This window comes from Eucalyptus grandis, chromosome 7, assembly GCF_016545825.1.
Source record: "Eucalyptus grandis isolate ANBG69807.140 chromosome 7, ASM1654582v1, whole genome shotgun sequence".
In the NCBI taxonomy this organism is placed as follows: domain Eukaryota; kingdom Viridiplantae; phylum Streptophyta; class Magnoliopsida; order Myrtales; family Myrtaceae; genus Eucalyptus; species Eucalyptus grandis.
Window position 1 is genome coordinate 43,568,153 of NC_052618.1, and position 17,584 is coordinate 43,585,736.

General features: G+C 38.9%; 1 protein-coding gene across 2 annotated transcripts; it reads left to right on the plus strand.

The window, feature by feature from the left end:
• The first annotated feature begins 389 nt into the window (after window positions 1–389).
• Window positions 390–2,623, plus strand: LOC104453594 (mediator of RNA polymerase II transcription subunit 21-like). Of its 2 annotated transcripts, XM_039316418.1 has the most exons (5): window positions 390–538; window positions 726–947; window positions 1,901–1,978; window positions 2,070–2,142; window positions 2,226–2,623. In XM_039316418.1, the coding sequence occupies exons 2-5, from the start codon at window positions 738–740 to the stop codon at window positions 2,300–2,302; spliced, it is 438 nt and encodes a 145-aa protein (XP_039172352.1). In that variant the 5' UTR covers window positions 390–538; window positions 726–737; the 3' UTR covers window positions 2,303–2,623. The 2 variants fall into 2 exon arrangements, with proteins under 2 accessions (XP_039172352.1, XP_039172353.1); XM_039316419.1 differs by lacking the exon at window positions 390–538 and having other exon boundaries at window positions 545–947; window positions 2,070–2,121.
• Window positions 2,624–17,584: the final 14,961 nt, after the last annotated feature.

Here is a 17,584-nt window from a genome sequence, read left to right on the forward strand (position 1 = left end):
CTACCATCTCTCGATCATTTCTCTTTATGACCAAGTTTAATATTTATAGACTTTCTGAATGTTATTGAGTGCCCACTTCAGAAAAATTAAACATGGTCATAAATTATCTAGATAATAAGCTTTTAAAAAATCGAATCGGTAATTTCACACGATTTAATAAGTTCATATGAACAGCTGAGCACAGCACAATCTATTTGCATAAACTTTAGATATTTCTATACATTATTGAGTTTATTGAAACGAATATATCTATGTGGACATAAAAATCCAAGAAATGATTTCTTAATTCTACTTTCAGAGTGAACCCCTGGAAAAAAACCCAAAAAAAAAAGACCCGAATATTTTAATTAAAAATTCGGATTTTCTCTATCGGTCTAGTAAAATCCAGCATTCAGACCCGCAAAATGAGAAGGAAACCCGAAATCCTGCGCTTGTTCTCCTGAATCCTCCTGTGCCGTGCTTCCGCCGCACGCCGCCGAGCTCCGCCGGTCTCTGCCGCCGCACCCCGCCGGTCCCTCCGTCCGTCCATAACCTGAAGGTGACTCTTTCTCCTCCTCAGCCCCTCTCGTGAAATCTCTTCCTCTGCAATTTCGTCGTCGCCGGCGTCTCTCCGTCGCCACCTCGCCGGACGCGCGAATCCCTAATTCGCGGCGGGCAGCTGTCTCCGGCGCTCCTCTCTGGCGGAACCTCGCCGACTGCTCATGCGCTAGGAACCCCTGCGGCAGGAAATTCGAGGGATGGACGTGATCTCCCAGCTGCAGGAGCAAGTCAACACGGTCGCGTCGGTCGCCTTCAACACCTTCGGCTCGCTGCAGAGGGACGCGCCCTCCGTGCGGCTCTCCGCGAGTTACCCCGAGCCGCCCCCGACCGCCGCCGCGGAGGACGCGTCCAGCTTCGCCGAGCAGCCCAAGCTGATGAGTGCTGCTCTTGTCAAAGCCGCCAAGCAGGTTCGTGCCTCTCTCCGGCTTGCTATCGCAAGTTATTAGCGAGCTTGCTCATCGTCTGCTTGATGCAATTGGAAGAATTTATTTGGCTAGGGCTTTATGAAGATTGATTACTTGATTTGTTGTGGCAAGAAAAGAAATTTACTTGTGTATGAGAATTGTATGTATGGCTAAAAATCTAGGTTATGTCCGAAGTTTCGGCGGAGAGGTGTTCTTACTTCGATTGGCTTTTGTGTGCGTTTAGTCTCAGTTTGGGGACTCTGTGCTCATTCTTGCAGAGGACGTGACCAGATTTCATTCATAAATGTATACTATGGAAGTTCTCATCGGTACATCACGGATGTGACGGGTAGTTTTGGAGATGTAATGCGAGTTGGGTATTTGGTTCAATTTTGTGTATGCCTCCATGTGTGTTAGTTATTCCTACAGAAGAAAACGGGATCTTCTCCATTTCTTTCTTGTGGATTCTGTTGGTGGATATATCTGCCACGAGTATCTCAGTGTGCATATATACATAGAATGTGCTGTAATTTGGTTTACACGAGTTGAAGAATCTTTCGACTCATATGTGTGAAATTGTTATGCACATTTGAAAGAGCCACCACTCTTGTGTAATCACGACTATCGTTTCTTTCAAATGTGTTTCTGCATCTTAAAGTCCGTAGAATGGTTTGAGATTGTAACTCCATCAGCATTCTTGATCTTGAGTAAGGTGGATTGTTGGTTTCTGATTTCTATCTCATTCACTTTTGTTTTACTTCATGCTTGAAGTAAAATGATGGTCGGTGTGACATCCTAAAGACTCTGCAGCATCAGTATATTCTTGCGGGTGAAGGCAATTAGCCTCCATTTTAGAGATGAAGCATTATGCTTCAAGTTATAAAATTTGGTCTCTTTTCCACCATTTGCTTTGGCAATCTCAATAAAGTTCTATCGGAACTCTTTTTCTTCTGCAGTTTGATGCCTTAGTAGCGGGACTTCCACTACCCGAGGGAGGTGAAGAAGCTCAACTCAAAAGGATTGCAGACCTCCAGGTTAAGAGGACCCATGGTTTTTGGCGTCTTTAGTTCATTATTTATGTTGTTTAAGGCTGTTTCTTATTCTTCCCAAATTACCTTTGCACAGGCTGAGAATGATGCTGTAGGACAAGAGCTTCAGAAGCAACTTGAAGCTGCCGGTAATTGCCCTATCGATGAGGGTGTGAGGGCATTTGTCTTGTTCAATTATGTATGTCAATTTTTGGTCGAAAGTGATATTTTCTATGATTTTTGGCATTGGCAGAGAAGGAATTGAAGCTGGTCCAGGAGCTATTCAGCCAGGCAACAGATAACTGCTTCAATTTGAAGAAACCAGAATAAAAATTGAGGACGCTTCTTTTCTTTACCTTTTTCGTAAAATTTATGCAGTAGAGATGATGACTGAGAGAAATAGGCATTCTACTGTTCGAATAGTGCAAAGAGACCTGAGATGTCGCAACTCTGTACGGGTGAGTTTTGAAGTCCTTGCCGAGTAAAAGTTTCTCAGTGCACAAAAAGCATCAATATGGGCATCAAGCCAACCAAACAATCACTCAATTGAAGTAGTTCTGGCGAAGTAAGAAGTCTAGTCTTGAATCTTTAATTGCAAAAACAAACTATAATGTTACATTAGCAATGGAAGGTTCTCTGTTTTGTTGTTCACCTTCCTTCCCTCTGAAGTTTTCAAAAATTGCTTTCTTACATTTTGGTCCTTCTGAGGAAGGTCTTGGTATCGGATGGCGCATGGGCTTGTTTGCCCTTGCAGTGTAGATCAATAATCAAGGAGGCAACCTTTATAGTTGTGAAGTTCAAGAAATCAGAGTTTCCCATGTTTGAACGAGAGAGGACAGGGCGGGCTTCGGCTTTGAACACTAGACCCCTAGTGGGCGTGCGTCGGGTTATGGCTAGCTTGCCCTCTTAAGGGTGCTCTTCTTGCAGGCTTCGTGGCCCCAAATAAAAGGCCCAACCATTAGTTTAGAACTCTCCAGAGTGTACGTAAACAGCCAAGAGAATAGTATATCCTCTTCTCCAAAAGGGGCCATGAGAATGCTCGGCTTTCTGGTTGAACTGCCCACATTGTTGGTGTTGTTAGGATCCCAGATGACGGATGACGGACCGACATTGCTGGCCTCTCTGGGCCACGTGAGCAAAGGGTCAGAAACTGAGATTGCCAATGTCTTTGGTGGGTACTTGGCATCGATGGCTTGTTATGGCCTAACTTGTCGCCTGCTGCTACCGACTAAAACCTCCACTACATTTTGGGGGATGGTGCTAGATTGGATGTACTTTTGGGCTAGGGAGAGGAATTCTTCCTCAGGAAGATTAGTCTTACACCTAACATTGGATTTTTCAATCTCATTAAATATTTATGGACAGTCCAGGCTGTGGCCTTTATCTCTTGGTCAAATCAGCCACTGATACTCCAGGATCAGTTTGAGAGAAGCATGTCTGGAACTGGATTTGCATGTCCCACCAATTCCAAATGGAATTCGTGGGCAAACTGAGGTACCACTTTGAGGGAAACCGCATAAACGTAGAGGGCCCCTTATCAATTGATGTTGGATAATATTTGAGTGGCATGTGGAAATACGCAATTAGGGAAGCATATGGGGGCCCATAAAAATATGAACTTGGAACTTCCTATTCAGATAGTCAAATCCAAAACTTAAGCTATTTGGTGGAGAAAACCACAAGAAAATATATAGCACATGAGACCAATTATCAAGTAATGTGTGACAATATTTCAACAGCTATGATTTCACATTCACGAGTGAACATAGTGAATTAAGGCACTTTATACTTTCTAGGGACAGGTTGATGTGATCAGGGAAATCATTCCTAGACACAAACCTTTAGTATAGGTCCATGCAAATATTTCTATTGTCCTAGTCAGATATTCTTTGTCCAGAGGATTGGGTACTCTTGGTTCATTTTCGTCGAATTATCCTTCATGGTCTTGTCAATTTCTAGTCTCCTTGGAGGCTAGGTGTAGTTCCCCACTTTTTTTGCCATCATTCACATTGACCTCTCTAGGAACCACTTGTGATTGTTTCCTTCTCCTAACATTAGCATCGAAGGCGTCAGATTGTTCATCCAATTCTTTGTAAGACTTTATCCTGAATTTTCCAAAAAGGTCCGAGTGAATCGATCGAAAGGATAATCCTGCACACTTTCACTAGGAGACTGAGATGGTGGTCTTTCGTCCCCTGGACCATCCCTAGCTGGGGAGGCTTTTGCTGGGTTAGAACCCAACTTTTGGTTATTGGAGCAGTTGGTTCACAATGGTGAAGCCCAAACATGCTTCCAGTACTTCGGCAAGACATTCTATTCTCCAACCGTGGTCACCATAAAAACATGTAAGGTGGACTTTCGCAAGATTGTGATCACCACAAACTCAGTGATTTCAATTAGTAATAAAAGTCCAAGCGATGTGATTGATGACCAATTAAAATGTTAAAATTGAGGTTGAATCCAAAGTAAATGAATTCTAACGTGTCTTGAAGTCTCAAGAACTCTGAAAAAATGTGAATTTACTGATGAAGCACAAACTATAGATTGGAAACAAGGAAATTGTATTGTAATTTTGTTGAACCAGAATGGATGGCTTACATTCCTTGAAGCCATACTTACTCAATGACTAAAACTGAACAAATCCTATTAATGGAGTTCACTAGAATGCGTGGAGAAAGTAAAAAACTAACAAAACACAACCAGAATGCTTCTATAAACAACGACAGGTATTGAAACTAGGAAACCTAATCTAAAATGAAATTCAAATTCAAATTCAAGTTAATCTGATATACTCTAAATAACATCCTCATCTTCATATCTTCACAATTATTCTAATGTGCTATTGGGATTTTGTGGTGCCTCTCGTTGATTCTTCTTTTGTCTTTTAGCATTATACATCCTAATCTTCCTCCACAAGAATCATTAAACATCTTCGCTTTGGACGCTACTCTAGATGATTTGCAATTGCTCTCGATTTCTTAGCTATGGTTATTCACCAGTCGATAAATCGTCCTTAGCTCAGTCTATAACTTCTATGCATGTTTTGAATCAATTGATAGTCACCTAGTATCATGGAATTGGCTCAAATACTGTCAATTAAAAGTCGTGATTGATGAGTTTTGTGGGTTAAATGTATTGTCATGGCCTGATTTGAACTTAATTTGGACCGTTAACTTCTTCACGTTGGGCCTAAATTTTAGCTCCGATTTCAACATGGGGTCAGCGGAATAAAAAAGGAAAAGAAAATTAAATGCAACGTCTTTCCATGCCATCAAGAATGAAGAAAGAAAGATTGACCCCTAGATTGTGGCAATCCACAAGTGGGAAATGACCATTCTGTCCGGTGTTGGTTGAAGATGGCCCGCCGCCCCCGCGGGGCGGTGGTTGGGTTGGGGGATCGAGATACCTGATGAAATATGTCCCTCTTTGTCATTTACATCTAATGCTGCACACTATTCCTTAAGTGCATCAACTTCTCCATTGCAAGTTTCATGCTGATAAAGCTGTGATTTTGAAAAAATTTCTAGTATGGACATCATTTTTCTCAAAAGAGAATCTAAACTAGAGTTCATCTCAAATAAAGATCCAAAATATTCATTTGGTCTCAGAAAATGACAGATGCATCTCTTATACCTGATCAGGTATTTTTGTCCAAAAAATATTCTATTTTCCATTTTCCTTTACCCCTGTTCATCTTCTTCTTAATCCCACCTATGTTGTCCCTGCTCTTCATCTTCTTCATCAATGTTGAAGATAGGCATTGCCCAGATTAAGAACAGCGGGATTGGGGAAGGGCCGACAAGGACTCTGCGATTCTCGCTGGCTGCTGGTAAGGGCTGGTGAGGCCACCCTCGCCAGATCGGTAGCGGGCGAGGGCCATCAAGCCCTCACTGGCCGTGGGTGAGGGCTTGCAGGCCGACCCTCTGTCGAGGGTGGCCTCGCCCGCGGCTGGCGAGGGCCATCGCGGCTGGCGAGGTTGGCGAGCCCTCGCCGGAGACCATTTGCCTGCTGTCGAATTTGGATTATCTTGCCGTGTTTTGGTTTCCCGAGGGGGTTTCTTGAGGTTTGATGCTCGCGACTCGACGTAGCGAACTGAGAATTCCCTTTAAAAGTTCGTTCCTTTTTCCTTGTGTAACATCCCGGGGGTCCGCTTTGGGTCACCCGCTTTCTTGAGGTTTGATGCTCGGGACGACTCGACGTAGCGAACTGAGAATTCCCTTTAAATCCCAGTTCGTTCCTTTTTCCTTGAATGTATCTGTACGTATCTGTAGTGCGTCCTTTACTGACGACTTGTCGCTTACGTGTCTCTGTTGGGTTCTTACTGAATGAGATGGTTAGCTCGATTTCTTATGCTGCGGAGCTTTCCGCCCGTGACGCTGATTGTCATTCAGGTAACGCAGGTGATGTGGGGTTTTTTCTTTTGTTTTTTTTTTCTCTCTTTTTGTTTGGGGGTGGTGGGGGGTGGCCGGGTGGCCGGGCGTATAGCAATTCAGAGAAATCAGAATTTCATGTAGTTCATTTTGTTCCATCTTGAGATTACGAATGCTTGACATGGGAGTATCGATTCGATTCGGCCTTTGTTGATCAAGTGTGGGGGCGAGGCATGATTTGTGATCAAAGAGGGAGGTGCTCTGTTTGGTGAAAGATGAGTTGCGCCGAAACTGCTGCTGCCGTCAAGCAGTATGGCTATCTCGTCTGCCGCGATAGGACGTCCCCCTCTCCCAGCTTTCATACTCTCGCAGCTTTCATTCCGCTTGTTGCCTTCCGACCTCGCTGGCCACTAGTAAGGGCCGGTGAGGGCCTGCAAAGCCCTCACCGGCCCTTACCCTTCCCCAAATCAGGTGTTCTTGATATGGGCAATGCCTATCTTCAACATTGATGAATAAGATGATGAATATGGGGTGGGATCAAGAAGAAGATGAACGGGGGAAAAGGAAATAAAAAAATAATATTTTTGGAGGAAAATACTTCTGATCAGGTCACCAGAATACACATGCAACTGTTCGTCAACCGGCGAGTGAGGTATTCTTTGAGGCTAAATAACTACTTTGGGTCATTTAGGTCTTCTTTTGAGATTATGAGGATACTTTAAGTTCTTATTTAAGATTTTTCCTGTGATTTTTGTTGGCTTGTTTTGCTTGCCTTTGTTCGATGGTCATATGCAATTAGGCATCTGGGCTAGTTGGCCAAAACCACCCTAGGGTACTTGGGTTGACGATGCTTAAGTCGAAAACTAGTCAGTAGTGCTCATTATAAAAATTGTTGTGGACAATGCTTGACTATAAAAGGAGTAAGTGTCGCTCATTATAAAAATTGCGGACCAGTTGCTTGCCATTTAGATGTGCTTGGTTTCAATATATTCTCACACAACTATATGTGCTGTGATTTTTGTCATTTATGTCTAATGCTATACATTATTTCTCAAGTAAATCAACTTCTCCATTGCAAGCTTTGTGTTGATAAAGCTATGATTTTTGTTGGCTTGTTAAGCTTATCTTTGTCTGATGGTCATATGCAATTAGGCATCCGGGCTAGTTGGGCAAAATCACCATAGGTTACTTGGATTGACGATGCTCAAGTCAAAAAGTAGTCAGTAGTGCTCATTATAAAAATTGTTGTGGACAATGCTCGACTCTAAAAGGAGCAAGTGTCGCTCATTATAAAAAATGCTGACCAATTACTTGCCATTTAGACGTGCTTGGTTTCAATATATTATCATGCAACTATATACGTCTAGTCCTGTACACTATTTCTCAAGTAAATCAATTTATCCATTGCAAGTTTCTTGCGGATAAAGCTATGATTTTTGTTGGCTTGTTATGCTTGTCTTTATCCGATGGTCATATGCAATTAGGCATCTGGGCTAGTTGGGCAAAACCACCATAGGGTACTTGGGTTGATGATGCTCAAGTCGAAAAGTAGTTAGTAGTGCTCATTATAAAATTACCGTGGACAATGCTCAACTCTAAAAGGAGCGTGTGTTGCTACTTATAAAAATTGACAGCCAATTGCTTGCCATTTAGATGTGCTTGGTTTCAATATATTCTCACGCAACTATATGCGCTGCGATTTTTGTCATTTATGTCCTAATGTTGTACACTATTTCTCAAGTAAATGAACTTCTCTATTGCAAATTTCGTGCTGATAAAGCTGTGATTTGTGTTGGCTTGTTATGCTTGTCTTTGTCCGATGGTCATATGAAATTAGGCATCCAAGCTAGTTGGGCAAAACCACCATAGGGTACTTGGATTGACGATGCTCAAGTTGAAAAGTAGTCAGTAGTGCTCATTATAATGCTCGATTCTAAAAGGAGCAAGTGTCGCTCAATATAAAAATTGCCAACCAGTTGCTTGCCATTTAGATGTGCTTGGTTTCAATATATTCTCACTCGATTATATGCGTCGTGATTTTTGTCATTTACGTCTAATGCTGTACAATATATCTCAAGTAAATCAACTTCTCCATTGCAAGTTTGGTGCTGATAAAACTGTGATTTTTGTTGGCTTGTTATGCTTGTCTTTGTCCAATAGTACTATGCAATTAGGCATACAGGCTAGTTGGGCAGAACCACCATAGGGTACTTGGGTTGACAATGCTCAAATCGAAAAGTAGTCAATGGTGCTCATTATAAAAATAGCTGTGGATATTGCTTGACTCTAAAAAGAGCAAGTGTTGCTCATTATAAAAATTGCCGACTAGTTGCTTGCCAATTAGATATGCTTGGTTTCAATATATTCTCACGCGATTATATGCGCCGTGATTTTTGTCATTCACGTCTAATGCTGTACACTATTTCTCAAGTAAATCAACTTTTTCATTGCAAGTTTTGTGTTGATAAAGCTGTGATTTATGTTGGCTTATTATGCTTGTCTTTGTCCGATTGTCATATGCAATTAGGCATCCAGGCTAGTTGGGCAGAACCACCATAGGGTACGTGGGTTGATGATGCTCAAGTCGAAAAGTAGTCCGTAATGCTCATTATAAAAATCGTTGTGGACAATGCTCAACTCTAAAAGGAGCAAGCATTGCTCATTATAAAAATTGCGGACTAGTTGCTCGCCATTTGGATGTGCTTGGTTTCAATATATTCTCACGTAACTATATACGCCGTGATTTTTTTCATTTACGTCAAATGCTATGCACTATTTCTCAAGTAAATCGACTTCTCCATTACAAGTTTCGTGCTGATAGAGCTGTGATTTTTGTTGGCTTGTTATGTGTTGGAATATAAAATGCGTGAACGACAGAATCTTGCGATTTATGTCAACGCAAAATCACCAGAGAAAAAAACGAGAAATAATAAGGACACCAGAATTTTGCGTGGTTTGGTCCGAGTATCGGTACTTACGTTCATAGAGAGAGCCAGTAATAAATAATCCACTATAATTGGAGAATCGGAGTTTATAATCGCTTACACGCTCGAGTGTTTCCCACACATAGATTTAAGTCCAAACCCTAAGTGTTTATAAATAAACAACTCACTTGAACATAAACTCACGTCACAAAATTACCACGCATTCAAGCTAAAAAAAAAAGAACCATATACATACGCCAAATCAGGAACTCTAACATTCATCTTTGGTTCACGTATGTTCCTTTTTAAGGCTTCGCGTGGCTTCAAAAACTTGTAGCTGCTCTCTCAAGCAGCGTGAACTTGTAGATGGCTTCACTTTCCTAGATTTTACATTGCGTGCCCAAATTCAAGACTTTGACTTTGGGCCCCAGGTAGATAACCTTATTCGGCTTCTACAGATAAAGAAGAAACTTTGCTCCTTTTTTTATTCTATTTTATTTCCTCTTTTGTAAACCTTTATGGAGTCCAACAAATCTTCTTTTGTTAATTGAAGACATCCGATTCAAAAAGAATTTTGAATTCCTTTTCTTGTGCGTAATCTTGAATATTATCTTCATCAAAAAAATATCTTAAAATTTCATCCAGGCGGATCGCGTTTTGCAAACGCTCAAATTCAAGATATAATTTAACATTATGCCTGTCTTTGTCCGATGGTCATATGCAATTAGGCATTCGGGCTAGTTGGGCAGAACCACCATAGGGTACTTGGGTTGACGATGCTTAAGTCGAAAAGTAGTCAGTAGTGCTTATTATAAAAATTGTTGTGGACAATGCTCAACTCTAAAAGGAGCAAGCATTGCTCATTATAAAAATTGCCAACCAATAGCTTGCCATTTAGATGTGCTTGGTTTCAATATGTTCTCACGCAACTATATGCGCCGTTCCTCTCTCGTCATTGGCCCCTTGCAAAGCAAAGAGTCCCATCATCCTTAAGTCGTTCCCAGTCGAAGCTGAAGGCATTGAAATCGAACATCCTCCTCGATTACATTTTCTCTTCAATGAATTCTGAGATCCCTGCCGTTTTCTTCCCCGCAGTGTCCAGTGTCCACTTGTTTTTGCGTCATTGTGCTGATACGTCCACTTAGATTCTGGTGCTACCAAGACGTGTTTTGGCCTGAATCCCTCTTCATCCATCTTGCAGACCAGTCAGCAGCCAGGAAATCTAAGTTCCTCTTGCATGCTTACAATGAAGCCACTCCTGGTATGTGTGTGTCAATGTATATCTACTTTTCGTGTGCTATCAGCGCTTGTTTCACGTTCTCCCTCTTTGTTTGGCAATCTGGTTCTTCTGGTTAAACCCTTAAAAACATAAAAGCACCAAAAGAGAACAAATGGGAAGAAGAAAGGAATGAAATAACTGCGACAGAAACTCATTTCGGAGGCGCCCATATTTGTCTCTCGACAGCTTTTATGTGTCTCCAAAATGTTAACTATACATCACGTTTAATGATTTTCTTGTTGGTGGGACAATTTGTGACCAGAAAATGATGAGAGTGAACTAGGACAATTCAACCGGGGAAATTCTCCAATCAATCCTAAATCTTTCATACCGATACTAATTTAATTCTAAATTTTCAAACTTTCAATTTAATCATAAACTTTTGCGTGAAATTTTAATGTAATTTTGATGGCCAACTTTTCGTTAGAAATCACTAATGTGGCGGCATATAATGTAAAACGGCTGGCAATGACTAGCTCACCACATCAGTGATTTTCGAACAAAATTGACTAGAATGACCAAATTGATATCTATATAATATGTTTATGATTGAATGAAAAAAGAGTTGATTTTAATTGCAGAACATCTAATTCCTCTAAAGCATACAAATATTATGTGTGAATATACACATAACATTTTCAAAATTGTCATTACATATATTGCTTATTTTTTATACAATATTCTTTATATTAAAACTGGTTAGCAAAAAAACGATTGGACCGGTTGACTGGTGGAATCTCATTCCAGCCCTCTCTCCAGTTTAACCTCAGGTATTATTTTCAAAACATCGCTTGTAATCACAGACCGAAATGGTTGACTAAAAAGTCATTCGTTTTTCCTTAAAAGTTAGGTATGTGAAGATCTTTAATTTCACCTTTGGTTCATATATTTTGTTCATCGATTTTCTTTCAATGGATGACATCACTCTTAATTTATTAAGATTCCCTCAGCTTTATTCAAAGAAAAGTATTAGTGCATATGTAAATTATACTAATAGGGAATGGGATACCGTTGCTTTAAAACTGCTTCGTCCTCTACAATTTGTTATCCTTTCGAGATCAAGGCATCATATCTACATTTTCAATATAAATTATTATATATTTGATTATAGTTAAAACTTATTTAAAGGAAATAACATGCTTATCTTCTCCATGTACAAGAGATTCCGATAAGCATTGTTGAGCTCTAGAAAAACTCATTTAGATCACAGAACATTATTTGATAACCTCAAGTCATCTCAGTAAGTAGCACTTCTGTTATACAAGTCATGTCTATTGCGACTTGTGAGAAATCAATTTTCTTAGCACCTATTCAAAATCAGAGATAAAATTGATTATGTTTATCCAAGTAAGATTTGTGAAGTTGATGGGCATTTGAGAGAAAATTAATGGGGAGAATCAGTTATGACAAAAGCCAAATAAAAATTTCTATAAAAACCTATTAAATCAATCAAATTATACACCCAAAAAAAAAAAAAGTGCCAAGAGCAACCCAAATCGCTCTCCTTTCTCATAAAGCGCCTGAAGTGGGGACCCGTTTTGGACTTAATACTATTTATAGCCGTTCCCTCCCATACTCCATCATAGACTTCTAGTTCATTTTCTTTTCTTTTTGGTCGGTAGACTCATCTTTTTTTTTTTAATTACTTTTTTCCTTTCTCATAATAGCTACACCTTCAAGACACGTGACTTTAGTAGAGAGAATGCTCTTGCCAACAATAGACAAATTTTATTAAATAAAGTCTTCGCTTCGGGTTGCACGGACACTTTGTAAGTACAAATCAAGATCTCCTGAAATTTCTATTTTTTTCTATTTTTTTTTCTTTTCTTCCTTTTTTTTTTTCCTACTCTTTCCTGTTCATCTTCTTCTTGTTACCTATTTGCGCATCTGCTCGAATCGACATAGTTGGTCCATGTGAATTTTTTTTTTTTTTTTGCTTTTTGCTTATTGAAAAAGACCAAGTGAGCTAGTGTATCTTGCTAATCAATTACTGTGGAAGAATTTTTTTTTTTCTGGGGAGGAATTGGGATCCCTTGGACCTCCTCTTTTTAAACTCAGAACTTGCACGTTTGTTTGCGAATATACTTTGCTCCTGTGAACTAGGGCAAGGTGGCCCTCTGAATTTTCGTTTGTGCTTTTGTAATAATGGGAACTTAGCTAGCTCGGTTGAATTGCGTCATAAACTTAGCTAGGTCGAAAGACCACCTTTTTTTTATTATTTCATTTTATTTTGAAGAAACGGCTTTCAATTGACCGTAATGAATTGTGATTTCACTATTTTTAACCAACATTTTTGGTGAATTTTTCAACAATGAAACCTTTTAACGGTGACATTTTTTTGAGAAAAATTACCAAAAAATCGTAAACCTATTGCAATTGTATCAATTTAGTACTAAACATTTTACATTTATGCTAATTTAGTCTATTTGGTCAATTTTAACCGACCGAAACTAACATGGACTAGCTAGCATTGGCTATCCGCCAATGTTGACATAGACAATATTTAATAATATTTTATTTTATTTCAATTTTTATTTTTAGTTTTCCTTTTCCTTTTTTTCCTTCCTTCCTTCTTTGTTTCCCATTGTGGCCAGCGAAGGTCCTTGGAGCTCACCGACCACTGGGCGAGGGCAGTTGCCTTCGCCTAAGACAAGTGATGCTTGGTGCCTTACAAACCTAGGGCACTCACATTCTTCAGTAGCACAAAAGAAAAACGGAAGCAAATATCGCAAGGCATAAATTTTTTACCTTTGATTGTGCCCAAGAGCAGAAGTCTAGTGAAGTAAGGCAAACTGACCATAGGCCAATCTTGGAAGTCATGGCCTTGCTAGTCGCAGGCGAGAGGCCTTCGCAAGGTTGGCCTCTCCAAATCTAGGTGAGGGTTGCGACCCTCGCCAGCGATTGCGAAGCCTAACAACCGGCAAGGACTTCACGACCTTCGCCTAGTGGCTAGTAAGGTTTGATGACCCTTGCTAGCCATAGCTTGACAGTCACAATGGGAAACAAGAAAAGGGAGGAAGAAAGAAAAGGAAAAATAATAAATACTAATTTTTTTGAAAATGTAAAATATTATTAAAAATTATTCACGTCGGTGTTTGGCCAAACAGCCGGCGCCGGCTAGCGTTCCCATCAGCTCCATTTAGCCAACATTGTCGGATGGACTGAATTAGCATAAATGTGAAAGGTCTAGAATGGAATTGGCAAAACAAAAAATTTAGAATTGAATTAATACAGTTACAATTGGTCTTTTATTTTTATTATTATTATTGTTTTTTTTTAGCAAATGCTAGATAGTTAACAGGGTCCATTTCATTTTCGAAGCTTAGACAATAATTTCCCAAGCTAGCAATCATGTCAATTCGCTCACTTCAAAATATTCATCAGAGTCGTCCGTTTCTTCAAGGGAAAAAATAACGGATTAACATTTATTGTAAATTAATATATAAACCATTTTTCACTCATGCAAAAGTTTCAATTCATTTACTCTTGAAAATACGTCTCTAATTTAAACCTGAAGAGGAAACTTTCCTAGTCAATTTGAATAGGTTTTTTTAGTTGGAGTAGATTACCTATTTTTGGGTTTCTTGTTCTCGATCTAATTCTTATTTAGGATAATTGTCCAAAAAATCATAAACCTATTATATGGCATCCAATTTAGTTTTAAACATATCAATTGTATTCATCAGTCCTAAGCTTTTTGATGATTTATTCGTCTCATTTTCAATCAAAGTACTCAACTGCTTGCTCCTGACAATAATATCAAACTTGTGCCTTAACACGAACATCCAAGTCTTTGTCAAGTAATCATCCACAACTATTATTAGAAAATTGACACTTTTTCTAGAAGGAAATCGTGGCATCTAGTGAACATGCGAGTGAATTCACTTTCCAATCTCCGTGGTTTCTTTTATATTCATACTGAACTACACTTTTCACTATTTGTCTAGGGCACAACACCTACATACATTCTATTCTCTAGCCACATAACCACACGACAGTCCTTTCAAATAGAACCTTCAGACTTCTCTCATTAATATGCCACAAACACATATACCACAATTTAGACTCTCAAACATATGCGTTCATTGTCTCTGCAGTGAAATCCATCACCGTCTCATCTTAAAACTCATACTGGCCACTAGGGGTGAGCGGTTTCATGTTCTATATAGGTTTCATTTGGAACTTAGAACCTACTTGTTGGAGCAAGTTCCTCATTTTTTGGAACCCAGAACTTACTTTGCATAAGGAAACCCACTCTATTACAAGTTGCAAGATCTACCTAGGTTCTACCTGTATTATTAATCAAATGACTGTAGTAGATCATCCTATTTAATGACTATCACTTACTGTTAATCCATTGGCCATAACTTATATTTAGATACATGAATATTATAAAACGTTTTTTTTTTTAAATCTCAATAATAAAATAAAAGCTCCGACTAGTGGTTCCACATTACCCACTCATTGGACACCATAGAATACCACAGGATCGCGTGAAAACATAGATTAAAAAAATATAAAAACTTGTTCCAGGTTCAAAGTCCAGCTTCTGTCTACCTAAAACTTGAAACTTACCTGTCAAAATAGGTTTTCAGATTTTAGAAACTTGGAACTTACTCTGCATATCTTGAAATCTAGAACCAGATAGGTTCTCACTGATTCAATTCTTTAGTTCCCCTATTCAGTTCTTCGATTCCAAGTTTAATTCTGAAACCATGCTCGCCCCTTTTGGCCATTATGCTTAATTCCTCTTATTATTATCGAGACACCTCGAACAACTTTCAAAATTCCATCTTCTAAAGCATACTAATACCTAATTAAATCCAAGGTACCTAGGAGAATTGGGATTATTCTTCATCTTTGGAACATGCCTCACTCTAGTTAATATCCTAATGATACCATCATGCATTTTAATTCTAATATTGCCAGCGCCTACAACATCACATATAGGGTTGTTCCCTAATTGCACTTTACTACTATCCGTGCGCCATAAATAATAAATTAGTTCATATTCGGTGTAGCGTGAAATGAACAATCAAAATCCATGATCCTCAATGATAGATAATACATAATCAACACTATCTAAATTAGTGTAAGCTATAGCTACAACATTATCAGTAGAGTCAACTTTAATTCTCTTACCATTTTCATTCTTGATTTTTAGGCAATCCCTTCTAAGATACCCCATTTTGTCTCAACTCCAACCAATAGCACTGCCAGTCCTTGACTTACTATACTTCTATGAACACGAGTATTAGTTCTTCCTCTATTTTCACCTACTAAAGCAGCAGGTAGAGGTTCACCATATTCTCTCCTATAGATGTCATTACTAAGAATCAAATCGCGAACCCCATCAAACGTCAAGCTTGTTAACTCAGAAGAATTATTAATAGTAATAATAGTAGTATTCAAACTGGCAGGCAATAAGGATGATGAAATCAAAGCATGCACTTCATCATCAAAGTCAATCTCAATTGAACTCAATTGACTAATGACCATATTAATCCGTTAATCTGATCAACAATTGACCTACCTTTGTTCATCTTCAAGATAAATGGACAATATATCATGACCACTAACTTTTTATCTCTCATGTTTTGTTCCCTGCTAACGCCACTACTTCTCCTTTTTTGTAATTTATAAAACTATCATTATGGATGTTGTTTTGTATTTTATAAAGAGGTAATGATAGGAAAGAAAATTAAATTAAAAATCCGTAGAAAGATGTACGATTTTGAAAAAATCCATAATAATTATACTGCTTTAAATTTATATGATTTAAAATAATTAAAGATTTCCAATCTCTTGAGATTGACTTTTACTTATTTATAGTAATTTGTTTGTTACTTTCTTTTTTAGTTATTCACTTAATAACATCTTTTTTATTTTTTATTTTAAATTTAGTGGCAAATTTAAAATAAATAAAAAATCCTCAAGTGAGGCAATTTTCTCAATGTACTTTGCCTAAAATAATCTTGGAATTCGTAATTTCGTCCCAATAGATGTCATCTCACTGGAGGCATAGATTTTCGTCGAACGACGAACACGGATGTCTTACGTGCCATTATTCGCGCCATGGACAGTGACATTGTTATCCATAATGTTTAAACTTAACCTTCTACTCTCCAAATATTCCAAATATTCCAAATTTTTAAGCCGGGGATTAAGATTGTTTGAGGGGGGCGAGAGGCGGCAAATTCTTCACAGCCATCTTCTTTATGAAATTATCTGGGCTCCTGATAAGCATAAGCGGGTATCTCCTAATGCCGATTAAGGTTCGAGTCCTAGATAAACCTTGGTTCTTGAAGACTTTGAGGACTGAATCTGACATTGATGGGCTTGCAAATTTGACGAGTTTGGAAGTAGAGAGAGCGGATTCTGAAAACATGCCGCACGAGTTGGCGAGGTAAGTGTTGGGGACAAAGGGCAACTATTTAATGTTTAAACCTGTCCAAGATCAATATCTTCCCAAAAACTCAACCAACGAATATCAAATTATCCCCAACAGCAACCGGTCACAATATCCCAGCAATGTCAAGCCTGAAGCAGTACATATAGTGCTGAAATTAAAGTAAGACAAAAATAACACCCGCAAATTTTATGTGGAAAACCCACTGGGGGAAATATCATAGGGCTACTCAAAAAAGCTTTCACTAATCACCAAGAATACGGAAATAAACAATAGTTCATCTCTAGTCACATAGCTAGAGGCTCTTCACATTAGCAAAACAATAGAAATATTATCACCACAAAGGTGTATTAACTCAAAGAAATTAGAAAACTCTAGCCGCTACTAAAGAAATTGGGAGACAATTGGGAGGACGATTTCAATAAACAAATCCAATGAACTTGTAGATCTTGGACCAGGGAACAAAATACTGAAATTTTAGCAAATTCCAGCAAAGTTTCACTGTTGAATTTGGACTGCCTCTGCTCCTCTTCAAAGCAACGCTCTTTGCCTCTTTTTCTCCGCAACAGGTAAATTGCTTTTCGTCGTCCTCCCGCGCCATCCATTTTGCACTTTCGGCTTTTGCCCTGA